Raw genomic sequence first — 25796 nt, forward strand, 5'->3', positions numbered from 1 at the left:
CCTAGACAACGCAGAAGTAGCTTTGGGACAAATCTCTGAATGTCCTCGAATATCGCAGCCAAACTTGAACTCGATCGAACATGTCTGGAGAGAACTTAAAATAGCTGTGCAGCGACGCTCCCCATCTAACCTGACAGAGCTTGAGAGGATCTGCAGAGAAGAACGGGAGAAACTCCCCAAATAAAGGTGTACCAAGCTTGTAGTGTCATACCCTAGAAAACTCGAAGCTCTAATCTCTGCCAAAGGTGCTTGAACAAAGTACTGAGTAAAGAGTCTGAATACTTAGGTAAATGTTTATTTTATTTATTTATTTATTTGCATTTCCAAACATGTCAGTATGGGGTATTGTGTGTAGATTGATGAAGGATAGAAACAATTTAATACAATTTAGAACAAGGCTGTAATGTAACAATATGTGGAAAAAGTCAAGGGGTCTGAATACTTTTTTTGGGGGGTGGGGGTAGAACAGTTTTAATATTGCAGATAGATTGTAGCTTCCATCAATGTAATTGTCTGCATCACTTCCAATCCCCCATATAACTATATGTACATATACAGTTGAAGTCGGAAGTTTACATACACACATTTTTCAAACACTCCACAAATGTCTTGTTGACAAACTATAGTTTTGGCAAGTTGGTTACACAAGTAATTTTTCCATATATTTGTCTTTTATATGCTGAATGTTGTTGGTTGGCTATATACAGTGTGTCTCATGTTGTTTTATGTGGTCTACAATACTATGTTTTGACTAGCAACCATTGTTTATTTGGGGTAAATATAGTTTATTGAATTTAATAGCTTTCCCTCTGTACTCAGTGAGGGGAATGATGGTTAAATATTTTTCTACATCTACTTGAATAGTTTAAATTCAACCTGGTTGAAGTCTTGACAAGGTATTAAATGTCAAATGTATGTAGTGTGGCAGTAGAAGTAAGCTAATTGGCTAAGCGCTGTGGCTGGTCCTGTTCATGCTTTTCCTGTGGAGAGCTGTGGCTAATGTACAGTATGTGTATAGTGTAATGTGTATAATGTATGTGTGCGTATGTATAAATGACAATGTGTATGTTTGTGCATTCAGAGCAGCAAACTGTTGGAACGTGTTCATTCAGTCCACTTGTCAGATTGGTTTAGAGGTGTGAAAATGGAGTTGTCTGTGTGTATGCAGGTGTATAATAATAATAGATGTAATTTATATAGCACTTTTCATTACACGTTAAATCTCAAAGAAGATATGTACGAAGTTGTATGTGTGTGTGTGTCTGCATGCCCCTGTGTCCTCAGTGAGGTCTGAAGGTGTGAAATGTATTGTCGAAGGTGATAATGAGCTAAGTGCCATTCTCACAGGAAGAGTACAGTGCCGTAAACTGAAGACCTGATACTCTTTCCACTTTTAACCACTTCCTTCAAGGCAAAGTGCTGTCCAAAATGTGTGTTCCTGTGTTTCATATACACTGCTCAAAAAAATAAACGGAACACTTAAACAACACAATGTAACTCCAAGTCAATCACACTTCTGTGAAATCAAACTGTCCACTTAGGAAGCAACACTGATTGACAATAAATTTCACATGCTGTTGTGCAAATGGAATAGACAACAGGTGGAAATTATAGGCAATTAGCATAAAGAAGTGGTTCTGCAGGTGGGGACCACAGACCACTTCTCAGTTCCTATGCTTCCTGGCTGTTGTTTTGGTCACTTTTGAATGCTGCCGGTGCTTTCACTCTAGTGGTAGCATGAGACGGAGTCTTACAACCCACACAAGTGGCTCAGGTAGTGCAGCTCATCCAGGATGGTACATCAATGCGAGCTGTGGCAAGAAGGTTTGCTGTGTCTGTCAGCGTAGTGTCCAGAGCATGGAGGCGCTACCAGGAGACAGGCCAGTACATCAGGAGACGTGGAGGAGGCCGTAGGAGGGCAACAACCCAGTAGCAGGACCGCTACCTCCGCCTTTGTGCAAGGAGGAGCAGGAGGAGCACTGCCAGAGCCCTGCAAAATGAATTCCAGCAGGCCACAAATGTGCATGTGTCTGCTCAAACGGTCAGACACAGACTCCATGAGGGTGGTATGAGGTCCCGACGTCCACAGGTGGGGGTTGTGCTTACAGCCCAACACCGTGCAGGACGTTTTTCATTTGCCAGAGAACACCAAGATTGGCAAATTCGCCACTGGCACCCTGTGCTCTTTACAGATGAAAGCAGGTTCACACTGAGCACATGTGACAGACGTGACAGTCTCGAGACGCCGTGGAGAACGTTCTACTGCCTGCAACATCATCCAGCATGAACGGTTTGGTGGTGGGTCAGTCATGGTGTGGGGTGGCATTTCTTTGGGGGGCCGCACAGCCCTCTATGTGCTCGCCAGAGGTAGCCTGACTGCCATTAGGTACCGAGATGAGATCCTCAGACCCCTTGTGAGACCATATGCTGGTGCGGTTGGCCCTGGTTTCCTCCTAATGCAAGACAATGGAGTGTGTCAGCAGTTCCTGCAAGAGGAAGGCATTGATGCTATGGACTGGCCCGCCCGGTCCCCAGACCTGAATCCAATTGAGCACATCTGGGACATCATGTCTCGCTCCATCCACCAATGCCACGTTGCACCACAGACTGTCCAGGAGTTGGCGGATGCTTAAGTCCAGGTCTGGGAGGAGATCCACACACACTACTGAGCCTCATTTTGACTTGTTTTAAGGACATTACATCAAAGTTGGATCAGCCTGTAGTGTGGTTTTCCACTTTAATTTTGAGTGTGACTCCAGACCTTCAGACCAAATCCAGACCCCCATGGGTTGATCAATTTGATTTCCATTGATCATGTTTGTGGGATTTTGTTGTCAGTACATTCAACTAAAGAAAAAAGTATTTAATAAGAATATTTAATTCATTCAGATCAATCAATCAAATTTTATTTATATAGCCCTTCGTACATTAGCTGATATCTCAAAGTGCTGTACAGAAACCCAGCCTAAAACCCCAAATAGCAAGCAATGCAGGTGTAGAAGCACGGTGGCTCGGAAAAACTCCCTAGAAAGGCCAAAACCTAGGAAGAAACCTAGAGAGGAACCAGGCTATGTGGGGTGGCCAGTCCTCTTCTGGCTGTGCCGGGTGGAGATTATAACAGAACATGGCCAAGATGTCCAAATGTTCATAAATGACCAGCATGGTCGAATAATAACAAGGCAGAACAGTTGAAACTGGAGCAGCAGCACAGTCAGGTGGACTGGGGACAGCAAGGAGTCATCATGTCAGGTCGTCCTGGGGCACGGTCCTTGGGCTCAGGTCCTCCGAGAGAGAGAACGAAAGAGAGAATTAGAGAGAGCATATGTGGGGTGGCCAGTCCTCTTCTGGCTGTGCCGGGTGGAGATTATAACAGAACATGGCCAAGATGTTCAAATGTTCATAAATGACCAGCATGGTCAAATAATAGTAAGGCAGAACAGTTGAAACTGGAGCAGCAGCATGGCCAGGTGGACTGGGGACAGCAAGGAGTCATCATGTCAGGTAGTCCTGGGGCATGGTCTTAGGGCTCAGGTCAGTTGAAACTGGAGCAGCAGCATGGCCAGGTGGACTGGGGACAGCAAGGAGCCATCATGTCAGGTAGTCCTGGGGTATGGTCCTAGGGCTCAGGTCCTCCGAGAGATCTAGGATGTGTTATTTTAGTGTTCCCTTTATTTTTTTGAGCTTTGTACATTTCCAATCTATGAGGTTGGAATAATACTGTGAAATTGTGAAAAAGATGATAATGCCATTTTAGTGTAAGATTGAAAAGAACGCATGAAGATTCCGTTTGTTTTGGTGGGATGGAGTTTTGGCCTTCCACGGTGACATCACCATGCAGTAAATTTGTTAATAGACCAATAAGAAAGATTAAACCTCTCTGCCAATAACAGCACATTTTCAGTTTTCCCCTCCCTACTCAGACCACTCCCACACAGTCCAAGCTAAATTCTTACTTAAGAAATTGCTATTTACTAATAAGCTATTTTTGTTCCTTTTTGTTTTCAATTCAAATTGTCAATCACAGTAAGGTACTTAATTGTTACCCAGAAATAATTTGATTCTGATATAAAAAATGGCTGAATTGGACCTTTAATAATTGCAGAAAGACAAGTTCGCCTGAGAGAGGCTGTATGTGTAAGCTAGAGTTTCACCATCACACTGCAACAGGATACAGGCTTATTTTGTTCTGTGTTTGGAGCGAATCCTGGTTTCTTGGTTCTGTGGGCCTTGCGTCTGTGTTTGTATCCAGAAGAGTGTGTTTGTGTGTTGAGAGTGCGCTCTCACATCCCACTTGGCACAAACATCAGTTCAACGTCTATTTGTGATTTACATTTGGCTGAGTTTTCAATTAACGATAATTCAATGTGACCTCAACAAAACAATTCACCATGACATTCGATTTTGATTAAAAGTGTGTTGAAAAAAAGTTGGTTTGGTGGGAGTTGTGTCGATGAGGTTTCTAGGTGAAGCCCTTTTCACTTTCTTTCACACACTTCCCCCTTTTTCTCTCTTTTTGTCTCCCTCTTTCACTGTCACTCGTTTCTTTCACTATGCCTCTGTCTCTCATTCCTCCCTCTGACCGTCCCTTTCTCCCCCTTTAAAAATGTACAGTTGAAGTCGGAAGTTTACATACACCTTAGCCAAATACATTTAAACTCAGTTTTTCACAGTTCCTGACATTTAATCCTAGTAGATATTCCCTGTTTTAGGTCAGTTAGGATCACCACTTTATTTTAAGAATGTAAAATGTCAGAATAATGGAAGAGGGAATGATTTATATCAGCTTTTATTTATTTCATCACATTCCCAGTGGGTCAGAAGTTTACATACACTCAATTAGTATTTGGTAGCATTACCTTTAAATTGTTTAACTTGGGTCAAACATTTCAGGTAACCTTCCACAAGCTTCCCACAATAAGTTGGGTGAATTGTGGCCCATTCCTCCTGACAGAGCTGGTGTAACTGAGTTTGTAGGCCTCCTTGTTCGCACATGCTTTTTCAGTTCTGCCCACAAATTTTCTATGGGATTGAGGTCAGGGCTTTGTGATGGCCACTCCAATACCTTGACTTTGTTGTCCTTAAGCCCTTTTGCCACAACTTTGGAACTATGCTTGGGGTCATTGTCCATTTGGGAGACCCATTTGCGACCAAGCTTTATCTGATGTCTTGAGATGTTGCTTCAATGTATCCACATAATTGTAATTCCTCATGATGCCTTTTATTTTGTGAAGTGCACCAGTCCCAGGTTATGTCAATATAGGACTCATTTACTATGGATATAGATACTTTTGTACCTGTTTCCTCCAGCATCTTCACAAGGTCCATTGCTGTTGTTCTGGTATTGATTTGCACATTTCTCACCAAAGTACGTTCATCTCTAGGAGACAGAACGCTTCTCCTTCCTGAGTGGTATGACTGCTGCATCATCCCATGGTGTTTATACTTTCATACTATTGTTTAAACAGATGAACGTGGTACCTTTAGGCGTTTGGAAATTGCTCCCAATGATGAACCAGACTTGTGGAGGTCTACAATTCTTTTTCTGAGGTCTTGGCTGATTTCTTTAGATTTTCCCATGATGTCAAGCATAGAGGTCACTGAGTTTGAAGGTAGGCCTTGAAATACATCCACAGGCACACCCCCAATTGACTCAAATGATGTCAATTAGCCTATCAGAAGCTTTTAAAGCCATGACATCATTTTCTGGAATTTCCCAAGCCGTTTAAAGGCACAGTCAACTTAGTGTATGTAAACTTCTGACCCACTAGAATTGTGATACAGTGAATTATAAGTGAAATAATCTGTCTGTAAACAATTGTTGGAAAGATAACTTGTGTCATGCACAAAACTATAGTTTGTTAACAAGAAATTTGTGGAGTGGTTAAAAAACGAGTTTTAAGGACTACAACTTAAGTGTATGTAAACTTCTGACTTCAACTGTATATTCTCCCCAGGGGCGCAACTTTAGTTTTAGAAGTGCGGGGGGTTCTCCCTCTCCCTTTTTGGGTCATCTAAAGCGCATTTACCACATTTCTACTAGGGCTGTCCCTGACTAAAAAAATCTTGGTCCACGAAGAGTAGTCTTTTTTTTAACCAATCGATTGATCAACATTTTAAAACATGTAGTTTTCCTTAGCCTATATAGACACACCCTATGTGTTTTTATAAAAACAACTATATGTAGGTTTACTGAACTTGTCTGATGCTTTAAGCACGCTGTTTGATTAAATAATGAAGACAATCAACAAATGCCAAATTACTCAAGAGGGAGCCAGAGATCAAGATAGCCTAACCAGAAGAAAAAAAAGTTCCCGACCCTCCTTCTCCCGCTGCTTCGCAGATTCTACCATTATGTTCCTGAAGTTGCCAGTAATAGGCTACACGCGTCAGCAACCTTTTCCATTTGTAGTGCCAATTTATCTTACCATTTCTACCAATCTGCGTGCCCGTTATGATTTCATGTGCACATTTTCATGGAACAGTTTTATTTAACTTATAATAGTTGTTGTATCTCAAAATCATTGTCTGTGGTTAATCTACATTCTATATCTAAATGAAAATAATACAAATCTAAACTTCTATTGCCTTTTCCAACTATGTAATAATAATCTACATAAAGCCAACACATAAAAGCATTGCAGCCTGCAGGTATAAAATATCCTAATAACAATAAATATCTGATAAATCATATTGGCTATTCAGGGCCTGTCTAAAACATTTTATAAAACTATCAACTGGGTCTACCCAAAACTCACACTAGAAAACATCGTATAAAACATTTTGGGCAGTCAGAGTTTCCCGCGCCAGTGAGCTCGGGACAGACACAGCTGTAGGCTACTTGTGCAAGGCTTAAGAAGTAATCAGGTATTTTATGACGTTTCCACTGGATCAGAGCATTACTTTTTTCCCTTTAATGCCGAGTAGTCTCTCAAGGGAGAGAGCTGGAAATATTGTTCAAGTACTTTGAGGAACTATTTGTCATTCTCAATTGATTCTAAAAATCTGACTTTGTTTACTTGCTGTTTGAGGTAAAGAAAAAATACTTTGAGAAGCTGCACAGCTTCTGAGTTAAGACAATCAGAAATACTATCATACATCCCCAAATGAAACATTTGCATGCAGGCCAGGTAGCCTAGTCCTACTTCGATATGCGTAATCAGGTTCATGACCTTAATCAACATTGATAGGAGTTCTTTAAGCAAAAGACGATGACTAAATTGACAAAACTCATAAATGGAATGAAATAAACCAAAACAAGTGTTGCATAGATTGTGAGTTCTGCAAAACACGTCCAAAATTACCATAACCAAACACACATTGCAGATTAGACATTATGGGAATTAACAGTAAATGTAAACTATTGATGGTGATGTATGAAACGGGGAATTGATAGACACAGCAATTTCAAGCAGAAATTTGCATCCTGTAGCACAAACTCAAAAAAGTTCTGGGACACTGTAGTCCATGGAGAATAAGAGCACCTCCTCCCAGCTGCCCACTGCACTGAGGCTAGGAAACACTGTCACCACCGATAAATCCACTGTGATTGAGAATTTCAATAAGCTTTTTTTTACCTGGCTACCGCTACCCCGATCAACAGTCCTCCACCCCCCACAGCACCTCACCCAAGCCTCCCGATTTCTCCTTCATCCAAATCCAGATAGCTGATGTTCAGAAAGAGCTGCAAAATCTGGACCCCTGCAAATAAACTGGGCTAGACAATCTGGATCCTCTCTTTCTAAAATGATCTGCCGAAATTGTTGCAACCCCTGTTCAACCTCTCTTTCATATCATCTGAGATTCCCAAAGTTTGGAAAGATGCCGTGATCATCCCCTCTTCAAAGGGGGAGACACTCTAGACCCAAACTGCAACAGACCTATATCTATCCTACCCTGCCTTTCTAAGGTCTTCGAAAGCCAGATTAACAAAGATTACCGACCATTTCGAATCTCCCCATACCTTCTCCGCTATGCAATTTGGTTTCAGAGCTGGTCATGGATGCACCTCAGCCACGCTCAAGATCCTAAACGATATCATAACCGCCATCGATAAGAGACATTACTGTGCAGCAGTATTCATTGACCTGGCCAAGGCATTCGACTCTGTCAATCACCATATTATTATCGACAGACTTAATATCCTTGGTTTCACAAATGATTGCCTCGCCTGGTTCACCAACTACTTCTCTGATAGAGTTCAGTGTCAAATCGGAGGTCCTGTTGTCCGGACCTCTGGCAGTCTCTATGGGGGTGCCACAGGGTTCAATTCTCGGGCCGACTCTCTTCTTTGTATACATCAATGATGTCGCTCTTGCTGCTGGTGATTCTCTGATCCACCTCCATTCTGTATACCTCTGGCCCTTCTTTGGACACTGTGTTAACTAACCCCCAGACAAGCTTCAATGCCATACAACTCTCCTACCGTGGCCTCCAACTGCTCTTAAATGCAAGTAAAACTAAATGCATGCTCTTCAACCGATCGATGCCCGCATCTGCCCGCCAGTCCAGCATTACTACTCTGGACGGTTCTGACTGGATATGTGGACAACTACAAATACCTAGGTGTCTTGTTAGACTGTAAACTCTCCTTCCAGACTCACATTAAGCATCTCAAATCCAAAATGAAATCTAGAATTAGCTTCCTATTTCACATCTCAGCATCCTTCACTCATGCTGCCAAACATACCCTCGTAAAACATACCATCCTACCGATCTTCAACTTTGGCGATGTCATTTACAAAATAGCCTCCAACACTCTACTCAACAAATTGGATGCAGTCTATCACAGTGCCATCTAATTTGTCACCAAAGCCCCATATACTACCCATCACTGCTACCTGTACGCTCTCGTTGGCTGGCCCTCGCTTCATACTCGTCGCCACACCAACTGGCTCCAGGTCATCTACAAGTCTCTGCTAGGTAAAGCCCCGCCTTATCTCAGCTCACTGGTCACCATAGCAGAACGTGCTCCAGCAGGCATATCTTACTGGTCATCCCCAAAGCTAATTCTTCCTTTGGCCGCCTTTCCTTCCAGTTCTCTGCTGCCAATGACTGGAAAGAACAGCAAAAATCACTAAAGCTGAAGACTCATATCTCCCTCACTAGATTTAAGCACCAGCTGTCAGAGCAGCTCACAGATCACTGCACCTGTGCATAGCCCATCCATCTACCTCATTCCCAAACTGTATTTATTTAATTATCTTACTCCTTTTCACTCCAGTATCTCTACTTGCACATGAATCTTCATGACATCTACCATTGCAGTGTTTAATTGCTATATTGTAATTACTTCACTACCATGGCCTATTTATTGCCTTTACCTCCCTTATCCTACCTCATTTGCACATACTGTATATAAATCAAAATCAAATCAAATCAAATTTATTTATATAGCCCTTCGTACATCAGCTGATATCTCAAAGTGCTGTACAGAAACCCAGCCTAAAACCCCAAACAGCAAACAATGCAGGTGTAAAAGCACAGTGGCTAGGAAAAACTCCCTAGAAAGGCCAAAACCTAGGAAGAAACCTAGAGAGGAACCGGGCTATGTGGGGTGGCCAGTCCTCTTCTGGCTGTGCCGGGTAGAGATTATAACAGAACATGACCAAGATGTTCAAATGTTCATAAATGACCAGCATGGTCGAATAATAATAAGGCAGAACAGTTGAAACTGGAGCAGCAGCACAGTCAGGTGGACTGGGGACAGCAAGGAGCCATCATGTCAGGTAGTCCTATAGACTTTTTTCCACAACTGTATTATTGACTGTATGTTTGTTTACTCCATGTGTAACTCTGTGTTGTATGTGTCAAACTGCTTTGCTTTATCTTGACCAGGTCGCAGTTGCAAATGAGAACTTGTTCTCAACTTCCCTACCTGGTTAAATAAAGGTGAAATAAAAAAAGGTATGAAACAATGAATACCCACAAAATGGCGGGAGAGAGCACATTCTGGTGATGTGCCTTGGGCATCTGAGCCACAATCCCCATATTCTTGGACCATGGCATCCCCACGGCCTCCTCAGTGGTGGAAAAAGTACCCAATTGTCATACTTGAGTAAAAGTAAATATACCTTAATAGAAAATAACTGTAAAAGTGAAGGTCATCCAGTAAAATACTATTTGAGTAAAAGTCTAAAAGCATTTAGTTTTAAATACACTTAATTATCAATAGTAAAAGTATAAATCATTTGAAATTGCTTATACATTTTTTAAATGTTTTTTTAACGGATTTCCGGCAGCACACTCCGACAATAATTTACCAACAAAGCATTTATGTTTAGTGAGTCTGCCAGATCAGAGGCAGGGATGTTCAGGGATGACCAAGGATGTTCTCTTGATAAATGTGTGAATTGGACCATTTTCCTGTCTTGCTAAGCATTTGTATTTGTATTTATTATGAATTCCCGTTCCTGGGGTCCTGCAAAATTAAGGCAGTTTATACCATTTTAAAAACATAATTACACTCACAGAATTCACAACACACTGTGTCCTCAGGCATTTAAAATGTAACAAGTACTTTTGGGTGTCAGGGAAAATGTTTATGGTGTAAAAAGTACATTATTTTCTTTAGGAATTTAGTGGAGTAAAATAAAAGTAAAAGTTGTCAAAACTATAAATAGCAAAGTAAAGTACAGATACACCCCAAAAAATACTTAAGTAGTAGGCTACTTTAAAGTATTTTTTACTTTAAAGTACTTTACACCACGTGGCCTCCTCAATGGATTAGTCCACTGAGACAGGCCAAATCACACAGGTGTCTCGTGTGCCATGAAAATAATTGTTTTATTTGCGACTGTACAACAAAAATAATTGAATGTTTTCAATATCGACCCCTTCTGTCAAACAGGCACCTTGTGAAAGTTGCACAGTATACCCTTATTCTTGTAATAAATCAAATATATTGATACACAATTTGACATTTCTGCCATTCATTCTGAAGTTGTGGTAGGATAACCAGCCTTCCAATTAATGGCAATGCATTTCTTAGCCACTATAAATGCTAGGTTACATAGTTTCTTCTTATAACAGTCTCCAGTATCAACATTTCCAAGCAAACAAAAACAGGGAGAAGAATCTGTAGACCTGCTGAGGTAAAATAAATAAATAAAAATCTAGTGAATCTAATAAATCAAATCATACTCTTTGCCAGAATTCAGCCAGCCTTCACAAGATCATAACATATGCAAATATGTCCCCCTTTGAGTTTTACACTTCCAGCAGACGAATTACATTTCTGAGGGCATGATATTCAGTTTCACTGGCATATAGGATGCTCTATGGATGATCTTAAAGTGCAGTAATTTATGTCTGAGATGATTTGAACATGACTGGGCATTCAAACATATCTGTATCCATTCATCTTCATCAATATTGTGCTGTGTACTGACTGTGCACCATGACAGAGTAGCCTGTAGAGCTAAGGAAACTGACAGATCAATAACGTTACATTGCTATACTGACTCTAATAAAAACTCACATTGCGCTGTCAAAAAATGTCAGTATATTCGTCTTCAATCGTTTGGCCACTGGTTTCACTGTTTGACTCAGGTCTAGTGTGATTGAGGCAAAAATAATAAAAAGTTAGTCAGCAAGCTAGCTAATGTTAGCCAACTTTTGGCTAGCTCTTATGGTACTGCCCGAAAACTAGCCAAGTTAATTTACTTCTGTTGAAACGGGACAAAAACATTTCCATACACACAACAGCTGTTAGATATTGCTATCTGACAGATAACTAGAGGCTAGAGCTGAACCGGCTGTGGTAACTACTTGCTAGTTCATTCTCTTCAGATAGAACTTCAGTCGAGAGGGGATTGAACATTAGCTAACGTTACATGTTAGTTACACTACTAGCTCAGCACTGGTAATAAATATTTTTTTCCTTTTAGTCTAATCAACAGTTACCTCGACAGCTACATCAGTCAATTAAAGAGTAACCCGTTTCTGCTCTGCTTGCCTTTACAACTCTGAAAAAAAGGGGCAACACACAAAGTGAGCTGCTGCAGACAGTAGCACTGTGCTGGTCACTCACTTGTCCGCATGATCTGTGGTGTCCGCATGGTCCTAAAGCACACCATTGCCACTTTTTTTGTATCACAGTGCAATGATAAAACTGGGGGGAGACAAAAATAAAAATGTCCCCGTCCCCCGTCCCCAGTGAAAGTTGAGCCCCTGATTCTCCCTAACAGCTTTCTCCTTGACAGAGACTAAGAGTGTGTGTTGAACCACAGTGCTCACCTGTGTGTTCAGTGTGTGAGGGTCGGGGGTGGGTTTTCAGGATGACTCTATATGACGAGCAGTGTGAGAGAGAGAGAGCGGGGGTGTGTGTTTCTGTGTATGTGTTTGTGAGTGAGAGTAATTTATCTAAAACAAAAAAGCTGCCTGATAAGAGTCCCTAGAGTGGGTTGTCTGCTTCTAATCACCCTCCCCCACACACACACAGCAAATCACGTTCCTGCAAACCCCTTCATCTCCCCTCTCTTAAATGGCAAGCTGGCACCCCTTCTCCCATGGTTGTTACGAGACAGACAGGGTATCACTGAAGGCGCTATCACTCCTGGTGTGGGGACATCTGTCTCCCACCCACAGGCAATAATGTGACACACAGTGTTATTAAGTGTTCTTATTTGGGCTGCTATCTGGGAAAACACACACATGCATGCACACAGCTCTGTCAGGGATTCCTGCCTTTACAGAGCTCCTCGTGAATAGTGGAACTCGATGTTTAGTATCTTCTCTCGTAGCCAGTGTAATCCTGTTTGACCTTGCATGTTGCTTCGTCCACTGTGTGTGTGTTTGGCCAGCAGATTCAAATAATCAAAGCTGGATGATTAGTTGATTATTTGAATCAGCTGTGTAGTGCTACGGCAAAAAACAAAACGTGCACCCCTTGGGGTCCGGAGGACTGAGTTTGGGAAACGCTGGTCTAACCTTTATTTATGTGTGTTCTCCTGTGTGTCAGATGTATCAGCTGTCTGAGCACCAGGTGGAGGTGTTACTGGGACCAGGACAGCCACTCTTGCCTCTCCTCTAAAGACGACTCCAAACATAGCCTGCTTGAGGTGAGTTAGCCCTCTGTTAAACCACTCCAGTCAGAATCACTGGCTAGTTTAGAAGTAGCTCTATTAGTTACAGATTGAGGATCCATTCTCCACTAGTCCTAGCCTTAAACATTTGCGGGGAAAATGTCAAATTAAACCCTAGATCAATGGCAACCAATCAGAAGCTCCTATGATGATCTCAGTCTATTCTGATTTGGCCTCATGTAACATTCCGGCCAGTCATACCAGGTTAAAGCTGTCTTACTGTTGTCAGCCATTTTTGAAACAGCCCATAAAACACAGGGAGACATGGTTAACAGACTCCTAACGAGATAATGGGCCATGTTAAAGCCTCTCTGACCTTCTCAGGGCTCTCTCTCCCAGTTCTTCATGGTGGTGGCTTTTGATAGGCCCTCTGTAACCAGAGTGAAGAATAGGCTCACTGTTTCACCATTTTTCCTGTCTACTGTACAGTGCTGTATAATGGTGCCCTGGTGTATTGTTAGTGTGTATGGTGCCAGAGTGGGAGCTGCTTTCATCTGAAAATGTTTGTTAGTAATGATGTTTTTAAAATGGTCCAAATCTGGCATGGAGGACTGATCTCAATATAAAACCTCTTTTGAGATATAAAAATCTCAAACTTTAATTGTTGTGAGAACAGCTATCCCTTTAAGTATTGTTATGTTACGGCAGGAAATGCTCGTTATGTTCATTGAAGCTATCACAACCCCTTCGACACACTACTCACCTCTGAGCATACCTAGGTTCTGACAGCATCACTGCTGTGGTACAGCCAGCCACCCCTCTCTCATACTGCCGTTGGTGTTAGAGAAGCAAAGTTGCCCTGCCACTGTTTGGATCCCCACACACAGTCTGATCGAGTCCATAGAAACGGGTGTACTCTGAAGGTGTGTGGCTAGGTGAGTCAGAGTGAGCTTGGCTCTGTTAGTCTGTTAGCTGGACATAACATTTGTCTGGTTTTCTGTGTTGAGCCCCATCCTGCCATTATTCCGCCATCTTTGCCTTCCGGTGGGCCTGTTTTTCTAATCCCTCACCACCCGTCCATTTTAGGCTGTTGTTTCACTCTGAGCAGAGCAGAGCTTCACCCTCTAATTTCCTCCTCCTTCCTCTCAGCAACATAAACAGGACAGGTATTTTTGGAAGCGGATGTCTGCAGGGGAACCATTGTTTTCTTTAACCCCTGAGTGTGTGTGTCACTTCCTGTCCCCCAGAATGCTACTTTCTGTCCAAGTCTCGTGGCAGAGAATGTTGCACCTTCGCCCTCGGGGATGACCCAGAACTTCACCCTGTTCCTAGACAACGTGGTACAGGTACAATATACAGTAGCCCCTGTTAGATACTATACTAAATGTGGTACAAGTAATTCAGGCTCTTAGAGGGAGATTTGTGGGAATGATTGTGAACCCCTCAGTGGTTTCTCTTTGGGAATGAGCTGAGACATCTGCAGTGACTGCAATGAACAGGTTAGAATCAGAATGATGAATGGCTTTATCTCCTCACTTATTTGAAACACCTTTTAGCTGTCTGTTCCCACCAGGTTCTCTGATATCTTATCTCTCAGTAGATATACAGGCATTCACAGACATATGGAGACATTCAAAGAACACATAGCAATCTTTAGTACTATTTGCCCTATCTTTTAGACACTTTTTACCTTCAGACACTGATCTCAGATTAATCTGTATATCCCAATTCCTAACTTCAATTTATTGGAGGAAAAAAGTGATGAGGGTCTGACTCTGTGAGCTTGTGACATTCCATCTCTGACTAGTTGCCAAGTCTGGTCAGTCATAACCATAACCCTGTGCCCTTTCACACACTCTCTGACTGGGTTTCTATGGCGACGGACAGTTAGTCACACATACCCACAAAAACACACACACAGTTTATTGGCATAGATATAATCAACCTTTGATAGCTGTTATTATTTCATTTCAGTTGTTTGAACAATGTCATCAGCTTTGCTGTGAGTCAGATGTATATGTGTTGTAAAGTATAGAAAAGGAGGTCTCATACTACAGTGGGAATACCAAACTAGCTTGACCTGGCAATCCTTGCTATTATTATCCTTGCTATTATTTAGCTTAAACATGGCTCTATGCCTCAAATTGGCATGTAGTCAATCTGGGGCAAAGAACGCAATGACTATTCAGAGAAGATCTTTATGAATCAGGGAAACATAGTCGAAAGCAGAAGGAACATGAAAAATGTAATGTGAAAGGGTAAATGTTTTACAGTTCAAAGCATCACAGTCATATACTTTTTTAGCCTTTATTTAGCAAGTCAGTTAAGAACAAATTCTTATTTACAATGACTGCCTACCCCAGCCAAACACGGATGACGCTGGGCCAATTGTGCGCCGCCCTATGGGACTCCCAATCATGGCCAGATGTGATACATCCTGGATTCGAACCAGGCACTGTAGTGAAGCCTCTTGCACTGAGATGCAGTGCCTTACACTGCTGTGCCACTCGGGAGACCGAGTGACTTATTCTGGCCTATTATAACATGTTAAATCAATCCATATGTAACTGTTCATACATACCTTATGACTGACTACAAGCACTTTGAGTAGATTGACTGCACTTCTCTTCCTGACGTGTACACTATTACACACAAAATGTGTGGTCGTATCTCCTGATGTTTTGGCTGAAATGTGAATTCATAGTAAACCCCTCTGCATCCCAGATGAGTTGCTAAGGTAGGGGACTTTACTGTCCAGATGTTGATGAATATGATGAATTATTAATGGGTCTAAATTCTGCCTGGCAGGGACAATTATCCTGGGCTATTTAGATGTTTTGCATTCCTCCCCTCCCAGGGTTGTCAATGGTTACCAACTATTCAGGAGGACAGAGTTCTCTCCCAGCCAGGTCCTTGTTATTGTTTCTCATATGACACTCGTCCCTAAATAGTGCATGTACATTCATGAACCAATTAACATTAGCCCTGATCGACTAATAGGTATGTTAGCTCAACTAAACGAAACAGCCACCATGCTGATAATGGAACTAGAAGAAGTGCACACTCTGAATAAAGAGACACTATTTGTAGCTCCAAAACAAACTATTGTGAAAATATGGAGTTTTCTGGATGCCAGGCTGTTACTTTATCTAACTTGTCGCTTTCTTGACAATGTTCTCTTGCCAATGTTTGGCATGACATTTCCAAATCAGTTGGCTGAAGCAGAAACAGATTGGCATCTAAGCTACAGGACTAGCTAGGATGAGGAAAGTAAAGACATAACAAGATGTGTAAAGGTAATATACAGTATCCCAAAATGTGTCCCCATAAACCCTGTTTCCCTGGGTGATGTCAGACTGTGCCTCCCCTCTGATTGGTTTATAAATTAAATGTCATTGCCATGACGACATGGCCGTATTGTTTTGTTCCTTAGGGGGAGGAGCTAGAGTGTGACTTTGGGAACAAGCAGCGGTATGATTCCCGATGGCTGGAGGACAGCTCAGGGGTCAAGTGCAGTGGAGTGACGGTGAATACAACCAATCATGTTCTAAGAGTAGCTGTCACGCAACACAATCTTTGTAAAGGGCCAATAAGAAATAAGCTGTTTAGTGTATGGCCCATTGAAGCCATGCTTACTGGTAGTGTATGGTGAAATGGCCGATCAGCGGGTTTGTCTCTCTTACCATATAGCTAACCACTGTGGAGAAGAGTCAGGTGTTTCAGCTCAGTCTGCGTAGAAAGGGACACCTGGACAAATACATCGACAGCCCTAAACCCGTGACAGGTATGAGCGCATGCACGCACACACACACATTTGTCTTAATATCCTTGTGTGGACCAAAGCATTTATTCCCATTCAAAATATTATTTTCCCTAAACTTAACCCTGAACCTAACCCTATCTCCTAAACCTAACACGTATTCTAAACCTAACCCTAAACAAAAACCCTAAAATAGCCTCTTTCCTTGTGGGGACCCGAATGATCTATGTTTTGCTATTTTTGCGAGGACTTCTGTTACCCTCAAGGATAGTAAAACCACACACACACACACACACACACACACACACACGCCCACTCCCAGATGCCAGTATATTCTCAAAGTTAACAGGCCATGTGTTTACCATGTGAGCCCTTAGAGCAGAAGAACAGCCCTGGCCCACAGCCAGAAAAACGGCATACTTTATTACAAGATTGATGCTTCATACCGTGCTCAGTCATCAAAACACACACACAAGCGCACATGATTTCTCTATGGGAGGTGCTGGAACATAGGCATGCTCATCTGTTTCTCTTTCTTTCTGTTCATATGTCTTTCCTCTCAGTTTTTCTGGGTTTATTTCTATTACGTTGAAAATATTTTTAATCCAAAGCATCTGACATAGGCTCAGTATAATATATTCAGCCCATACGCTTACGTGATGTAGCCTGTATGTTGCTAGCATGCTGTATTGTAATAATAAAGCTCTCTCCCTCTCCCTCCCCCTCTTTCACTCTCAGTGGAGGTGTATAACTGTGGGGTGGGCAATGGGGACTGTTCTCAGTGTTGGGGACGTGAGAACCTGGGACATCTGTGTGGCTGGTGTGACAACAGCTGTAGACCCAGGAATGACTGCCAGTATATGAATAGCCAGTGTCCTGACCCCGAGATCACCAAGGTAGGAATACACACACACACACACACACACATCATGTCCCATCCGCGAGATCCATAAGACTGAACCTATACTCTAGTGTACAGTGGTTCAACCTTTAAAGTTGTGTCATACTGCAGCACACCTTGCGGGTTGCCGCAGAAATCTATGATACTTTATTTAGGTGTCAGCCATTGTTGCCATTAATGCTAGTTAGTGCTAGTTTGATCACCAGAGGGCATCTTTGAGACGCATTTGACAGTTTTTAATATTGGCTGTACCTTTGTTTGTGAGAACACAGTATATGGGATTGATTTAAGAAATGTATCTTAATTCATTGGATTAAGATTATGGTGACGAAAAACAAAACCCTGAGGGTTTCCGTTAGGACAATATGGCGCTGTACAACGTGACCGGTCGGGAGTAGGCTGACCAAGAGCAAAATGATCCAAACATTTCCACACCCTAATTGTAGGCTAACCAATACCCAAATGGAGATTTTGTGAAAATAAAAATGAATTTATCAAGACTAGTCCCATGCTTCTCTCAGAGCATTATGAAATGGTGGTGAAATAGTTCAATAATAATTGTATTATTCGCCTACCTCCTCATGCCTTTTGCACACATTGTATATAGACTGCCCATTTTTTTCTACTGTGTTATTGACTTGCTAATTGTTTACTCCATGTGTAACTCTGTGTTGTCTGTTCACACTGCTATGCTTTATCTTGGCCAGGTCGCAGTTGCAAATGAGAACTTGTTCTCAACTAGCCTACCTGGTTAAATAAAGGTGAAATAAAAAAATAAAAATAAATAAAAAAAACACACGGGGTTAGGCTGTTTCTTCAAATCCTATTATAACAATTGGATGACTTTGGGTGTTCCAGTAAGCAACAATGTATTGCCTTCATTAGCCTACTTCATTCTGAAAAATTAATCCGTAACTCTGCCAAACCTACAAATAAAGATGAACTGGTGAAGGCCATCAAGATGTTTTGGCTTGAGAAACTGATGATACAACATTGCAACAAATACATTGATCTCATCATCCCAGCAAGGTTTTACCCGTGGTCGTGGAGCTGGTGTGTACTGTACTGTAGTTGAAATAAACAGCAGTAAAACTCTGTAAAACTTTAGAGTACTTAAGCATCAAATAAATTGCAAATTGGGAGGGATTTTCTCACCTACAGTAACCGGGCTATTAAACTAATCGTTGGATAACAGATCGGCTCTCGGAACTCATTAAGAGGGGGCTTCTATCTTCAATATGATTTAAATGTCACAATGTCACAAATAATTGAACACACGCAATATGAGCAGATTAACTTGGTAAAAAAATATGATATTTATATGATATTTTGGAGAAGATTTCATTTCAAATGATCGAAAGTGAGCGATTGTAATCTGAATAAAGGGTCAAAGGCCATTCTTGAACATGGGGTGAGACATTCTTACTAATTTGTAAATAAAGACAGTTTGTTCTATAGAATTATTTATTGCGGTTTTTAGAGGGAGAGAAACCAAAAGCCCACCATGCCTATTTTTTGAAAATCATCAGTTCCCCAAGTTCTCTCTTAACTTAACACTGACAGTTTTTGTTGTTGCAGGACTCTAGTGCCAGAGGAGAGACTCTCTGAAAACAACTCCATTAATTGCCACAGTTTAGGCTACTGTAATGATTCCCTGATGGGAAATCAAATCAAATCAAAGTGTATTTGTCACATGTGCTTTACCAGTGCAATTTAAAAAAAATGTTTTAAGTATTAGGTGAACAATAGGTAAGCAAAATAAATAAAAACAACAGTAAAAAAACTGTGAAAAATAACAGTAGCGAGGCTATATACAGTAGCGAGGCTATAACAGTAGCGAGGCTATATATAGGCATGATCAACAGAGAGTAGCAGTAGCGTAAAAGAGTGTTGGCGGGTGGTGGGTGGCGGGACACAATGCAGATAGCCCGGTTAGCCAATGTGCAGGGGCACTGGTTGGTCGGGCTAATTGAGGTAGTATGTGCATGTATGTATAGTTAAAGTGACTATGCATATATGATAAACAGAGAGTTCATGCGGGTAGCCATTTGATTACCTGTTCAGGAGTCTTATGGGTTGGGGGTAAAAACTGTTAAGAAGCCTTTTTGTCCTAGACTTGGCACTCCGGTAGCGCTTGCCATACGGTAGTAGAGAGAACAGTCTATGACTGGATTGGCTGGGGTCTTTGACAATTTTTTAGTGCCTTCCTCTGACATTGCCTGGTGTAGAGGTCCTGGATCCCAGGCAGCTTAGCCACAGTGATGTACTGGGCCGTACGCACTACCCTCTGTGATGCCTTGCGGTCGGAGGCTGAGCAATTGCCGTACCAGGCAGTGATGCAACCGGTCAGGATGCTCTCGATGTTGCAGCTATAGAACCTTTTGAGGATCTCACAACCCATGCCAAATCTTTTTAGTTTCCTGAGGGGGAATAGGCTTTGTCGTGCCCTCTTCACGGCTGTCTTGGTGTGTTTGGACCATTCTAGTTTGTTGCTGATGTGGACACCAAGGAACTTGAAGCTCTCAACCTGCTCCACTACAGCCCCATTGATGAGAATGGGGGTGTGCTCGGTCATCCTTTTCCTGTAGTCCACAATCATCTCCTTACATTTACATTACATTTAAGTCATTTAGCAGACGCTCTTATCCAGAGCGACTTACAAATTGGTGCATTCACCTTATGACATCCAGTGGAACAGCCACTTTACAATAGTGCATCTAAATCTTTTAAGGGGGGGGGGGTGAGAAGGATTACTTTATCCTATCCTAGGTATTCCTTAAAGAGGTGGGGTTTCAGGTGTCTCCGGAAGGTGGTGATTGACTCCGCTGTCCTGGCGTCGTGAGGGAGTGTGTTCCACCATTGGGGAGCCAGAGCAGCGAACAGTTTTGACTGGGCTGAGCGGGAACTGTACTTCCTCAGTGGTAGGGAGGCGAGCAGGCCAGAGGTGGATGAACGCAGTGCCCTTGTTTGGGTGTAGGGCCTGATCAGAGCCTGGAGGTACTGAGGTGCCGTTCCCCTCACAGCTCCGTAGGCAAGCACCATGGTCTTGTAGCGGATGCAAGCTTCAACTGGAAGCCAGTGGAGAGAGCGGAGGAGCGGGGTGACGTGAGAGAACTTGGGAAGGTTGAACACCAGACGGGCTGCGGCGTTCTGGATGAGTTGTAGGGGTTTAATGGCACAGGCAGGAGCCCAGCCAACAGCGAGTTGCAGTAATCCAGACGGGAGATGACAAGTGCCTGGATTAGGACCTGCGCCGCTTCCTGTGTGAGGCAGGGTCGTACTCTGCGGATGTTGTAGAGCATGAACCTACAGGAACGGGCCACCGCCTTGATGTTAGTTGAGAACGACAGGGTGTTGTCCAGGATCACGCCAAGGTTCTTAGCTCTCTGGGAGGAGGACACAATGGAGTTGTCAACCGTGATGGCGAGATCATGGAACGGGCAGTCCTTCCCCGGGAGGAAGAGCAGCTCCGTCTTGCCGAGGTTCAGCTTGAGGTGGTGATCCGTCATCCACACTGATATGTCTGCCAGACATGCAGAGATGCGATTCACCACCTGGTCATCAGAAGGAGGAAAGGAGAAGATTAATTGTGTGTCGTCTGCATAGCAATGATAGGAGAGACCATGTGAGGTTATGACAGAGCCAAGTGACTTGGTGTATAGCGAGAATAGGAGAGGGCCTAGAACAGAGCCCTGGGGGACACCAGTGGTGAGAGCGCGTGGTGAGGAGACAGATTCTCGCCACGCCACCTGGTAGGAGCGACCTGTCAGGTAGGACGCAATCCAAGCGTGGGCCGCGCCGGAGATGCCCAACTCGGAGAGGGTGGAGAGGAGGATCTGATGGTTCACAGTATCGAAGGCAGCCGATAGGTCTAGAAGGATGAGAGCAGAGGAGAGAGAGTTAGCTTTGGCGGTGCGGAGCGACTCCGTGATACAGAGAAGAGCAGTCTCAGTTGAATGACTAGTCTTGAAACCTGACTGATTTGGATCAAGAAGGTCATTCTGAGAGAGATAGCGGGAGAGCTGGCCAAGGACGGCACGTTCAAGAGTTTTGGAGAGAAAAGAAAGAAGGGATACTGGTCTGTAGTTGTTGACATCGGAGGGATCGAGTGTAGGTTTTTTCAGAAGGGGTGCAACTCTCGCTCTCTTGAAGACGGAAGGGACGTAGCCAGCGGTCAGGGATGAGTTGATGAGCGAGGTGAGGTAAGGGAGAAGGTCTCCGGAAATGGTCTGGAGAAGAGAGGAGGGGATAGGGTCGAGCGGGCAGGTTGTTGGGCGGCCGGCCGTCACAAGACGCGAGATTTCATCTGGAGAGAGAGGGGAGAAAGAGGTCAGAGCACCGGGTAGGGCAGTGTGAGCAGAACCAGCGGTGTCGTTTGACTTAGCAAACGAGGATCGGATGTCGTCGACCTTCTTTTCAAAATGGTTGACGAAGTCATCTGCAGAGAGGGAGGAGGGGAGGGGGAGGAGGATTCAGGAGGGAGGAGAAGGTGGCAAAGAGCTTCCTAGGGTTAGAGGCAGATGCTTGGAATTTAGAGTGGTAGAAAGTGGCTTTATAGCAGCAGAGACAGAGGAGGAAAATGTAGAGAGGAGGGAGCGAAAGGATGCCAGGTCCGCAGGGAGGCGAGTTTTCCTCCATTTCCGCTCGGCTGCCCGGAGCCCTGTTCTGTGAGCTCGCAATGAGTCGTCGAGCCACGGAGCGGGAGGGGAGGACCGAGCCGGCCTGGAAGATAGGGGACATAGAGAGTCAAAGGATGCAGAAAGGGAGGAGAGGAGGGTTGAGGAGGCAGAATCAGGAGATAGGTTGGAGAAGGTTTGAGCAGAGGGAAGAGATGATAGGATGGAAGAGGAGAGAGTAGCGGGGGAGAGAGAGCGAAGGTTGGGACGGCGCGATACCATCCGAGTAGGGGCAGTGTGGGAAGTGTTGGATGAGAGCGAGAGGGAAAAGGATACAAGGTAGTGGTCGGAGACTTGGAGGGGAGTTGCAATGAGGTTAGTGGAAGAACAGCATCTAGTAAAGATGAGGTCGAGCGTATTGCCTGCCTTGTGAGTAGGGGGGAAGGTGAGAGGGTGAGGTCAAAAGAGGAAAGGAGTGGAAAGAAGGAGGCAGAGAGGAATGAGTCAAAGGTAGACGTGGGGAGGTTAAAGTCGCCCAGAACTGTGAGAGGTGAGCCGTCCTCAGGAAAGGAGCTTATCAAGACATCAAGCTCATTGATGAACTCTCCGAGGGGACCTGGAGGGCGATAAATGATAAGGATGTTAAGCTTGAAAGGGCTGGTAACTGTGACAGCATGAAATTCAAAGGAGGCGATAGACAGATGGGTAAGGGGAGAAAGAGAGAATGACCACTTGGGAGAGATGAGGATCCCGGTGCCACCACCCCGCTGACCAGAAGCTCTCGGGGTGTGCGAGAACACGTGGGCGGACGAAGAGAGAGCAGTAGGAGTAGCAGTGTTATCTGTGGTGATCCATGTTTCCGTCAGTGCCAAGAAGTCGAGGGACTGGAGGGAGGCATAGGCTGAGATGAACTCTGCCTTGTTGGCCGCAGATCGGCAGTTCCAGAGGCTACCGGAGACCTGGAACTCCACGTGGGTCGTGCGCGCTGGGACCACCAGATTAGGGTGGCCGCGGCCACGCGGTGTGGAGCGTTTGTATGGTCTGTGCAGAGAGGAGATAACAGGGATAGACAGACACATAGTTGACAGGCTTCCTTAGGCTTGGTTATGTTGAGGGATAGGTTGTTATTCTGGCACCATCCAGCCAGGTCTCTGACCTCCTCCCTGTAGGCTGCCTCGTCATTGTCTGTGATCAGGCCTATCACTGTTGTGTCATCTGCAAACTTAATGATGGTGTTGGAGTTGTGCCTGGTTCACATGAGTGAACGGGGAGTACAGGAGGGGACTGAGCACTCACCCCTGAGGGTCCCAGTGTTGAGGATCAGCGTGGCAGATGTGTTGCTACCTACCCTCACCACCTGGAGGCGGCCCGTCAGGAAGTCCAGGATCCAGTTGCAGAGGGAGCTGTTTAGTCCCAGGATTCTTAGCTTAGTGATGAGCTTTGAGGGTACTATGGTGTTGAACGCTGAGCTGTAGTCAATGATTAGCATTCTCACGTAGGTGTTCCTTTTGTCCAAGTGGGAAAAGGCAGTGTAGAGTGCAATAGAGATTGCATCAACTGTGGATCTGTTTGGGCGGTATGCAAATTGGAGTGGGTTTAGGGTTTCTGGGATAATGATGTTGATTTGAGCCATTACCAGCCTTTCAAAGCACTTCCTGTCTACGGACGTGACTGCTACAGGTCTGTAGTTATTTAGGCAGGTTGCCTTCGTGTTCTTGGGCACAGGGACTATGGTGGTTTGCTCGTAACATGTTGGTAATACAGACTCAATCAGGGACATGTTGAAAATGTCAGTGAAGACACCTGCCAGTTGGTCAGCACATGCCCGGAGCACACATCCTGGTAATCCGTCTGGGCCCGCAGCCCTGTGAATGTTGACCTGTTTTATAGATCTTACTTATGTCGGCTACAGAAAGCGTGATCACACAGTCATCGGGAACAGCAGATTCTCTCATGCATGCCTCAGTGTTGCTTGCCTCGACGCGAGCGTAGAAGTGATTTAGCTCCTCTGGCACGTGTTACTGGGCAGCTCGCGGCTGTGCTTCCTTTGTAGTCTGTAATAGTTTGCAAGCCCTGCCACATAAGACGAACGTCGTAGCCGGTGTAGTACGATTCAATCTTAGCCCTGTATTGACGCTTTTCGTCGGAGGGTTTAGCAGGATTTCTCATAAGCTTCCGAGTCCTGCACCTTGAAAACGGCAGCTCTACCCTTTAGCTCAGTGCGAATGTTGCATGTAATCCATGACTTCTTGTTGGGATATGTATGTACAATCACTTGGGGACGATGTCATTGATGCATTTATTGATAAAGCCAGTAACTCATGTGGTGTACTCCTCAATGCCATCGTAAGAAACCCAGAACATGTTCCACTGTGATAGCAAAATAGTCCTGTAGTTTAACATCTGCTTCATCTTACCACTTTTTTATAGACCGAGTCACTGGTGCTCCCTGCTTTAATTTTTGCTTGTAAGCAGGAATCAGGAGGATAGAATTGTGGTTGGATTTAACAAATGGAGGGCGAGGGAGAGCTTTGTAGGCGTCTCTGTGTGTGGAGTACAGGTGATCTATAAAACAAATTCCCTCTGGTTTCACATTTAACATGTTGATAGAAATGTAGTAGAACTGATTTCAGTTTCCCTGCAATAAAGTCTCCAGCCACTAGAAGCACCGCCTCTGGGTGAGCGTTTTCCTGTTTGCTTATTTCCTTGTACAGCTGACTGAATGCGGTTTTAGTGCCAGCATCTGTCTGTGGTTGTAAATAAACAGCCACGAAAAGTGTAGCTGAAAACTCGCTAGGCAAATGGTGTGGTCTGTATTTTATCACAAGATACTCTACTTCAGGCGAGCAAAATCAGATTTTGTACCCGAGCTGTTGTTTACAAATATGCACAGACCACCCCCCCTCATCTTACCGAGTGTGCTGTTCTATCATGCCGGTGCAGCGTATATCCCTCTAGCTGAATATCCATGTCATCATTCAGCCACGATTCCGTGAAACATAAGATATTACAGTTTTTGATGCCCCGTTGGTAGGATATTCTTGATCGTACCTCGTCTAATATTACTCGTTGGCGATGTTCTTCTTCTTTGTTTTATGTTTTATTATTTCACTGCAATACTGTGTTTAACTTAATTCAATCTTGCCTAGCCATCTTATCTCAAGAGGACCACAATGGAAATAGATCCCAGACTTTATTGTGTGTTATCCTCCATGATTTTACTCATGTGCATCTATGGCTTTTTCAAGTTTTATGTGTGCTTGTTTTTTTAAATGGTCAAATTAATAAACTAAACTAAACTACCGATAGATCAGCGTTCTAACCCCCCTTGTGATAGTATGGTGCAATGACAGAATGCCACCATCTACCACAAACAGTCATGGAAGAACCACTGTACACACAATTCTCCATCCGCTCATTATTGACTTAGGCCCACATTTAGAATAGGAAGTGTCACTTGACCTGTCACATGGTGTGCTGCGGGTCGGCACTGTGCC

The 25796-nt window shown here is 43.8% G+C and overlaps 1 protein-coding gene across 1 annotated transcript in view; it reads left to right on the forward strand.

Annotated features, from left to right (window-relative positions):
* LOC118361418 (plexin-D1) overlaps window positions 1–25796 on the forward strand; it is a 108059-nt gene that overhangs the window by 23703 nt on the left and 58560 nt on the right. The window contains exons 8-12 of the mRNA XM_035741355.2: window positions 12959–13058; window positions 14270–14368; window positions 16456–16548; window positions 16713–16806; window positions 17521–17678. Coding sequence (XP_035597248.2) covers window positions 12959–13058; window positions 14270–14368; window positions 16456–16548; window positions 16713–16806; window positions 17521–17678 — 544 coding nt within the window. The remainder of the gene's footprint in view (window positions 1–12958; window positions 13059–14269; window positions 14369–16455; window positions 16549–16712; window positions 16807–17520; window positions 17679–25796) is intronic.

This window comes from Oncorhynchus keta, unplaced genomic scaffold (assembly GCF_023373465.1).
Source record: "Oncorhynchus keta strain PuntledgeMale-10-30-2019 unplaced genomic scaffold, Oket_V2 Un_scaffold_584_pilon_pilon, whole genome shotgun sequence".
Classification (NCBI taxonomy): Eukaryota; Metazoa; Chordata; class Actinopteri; order Salmoniformes; family Salmonidae; genus Oncorhynchus; species Oncorhynchus keta.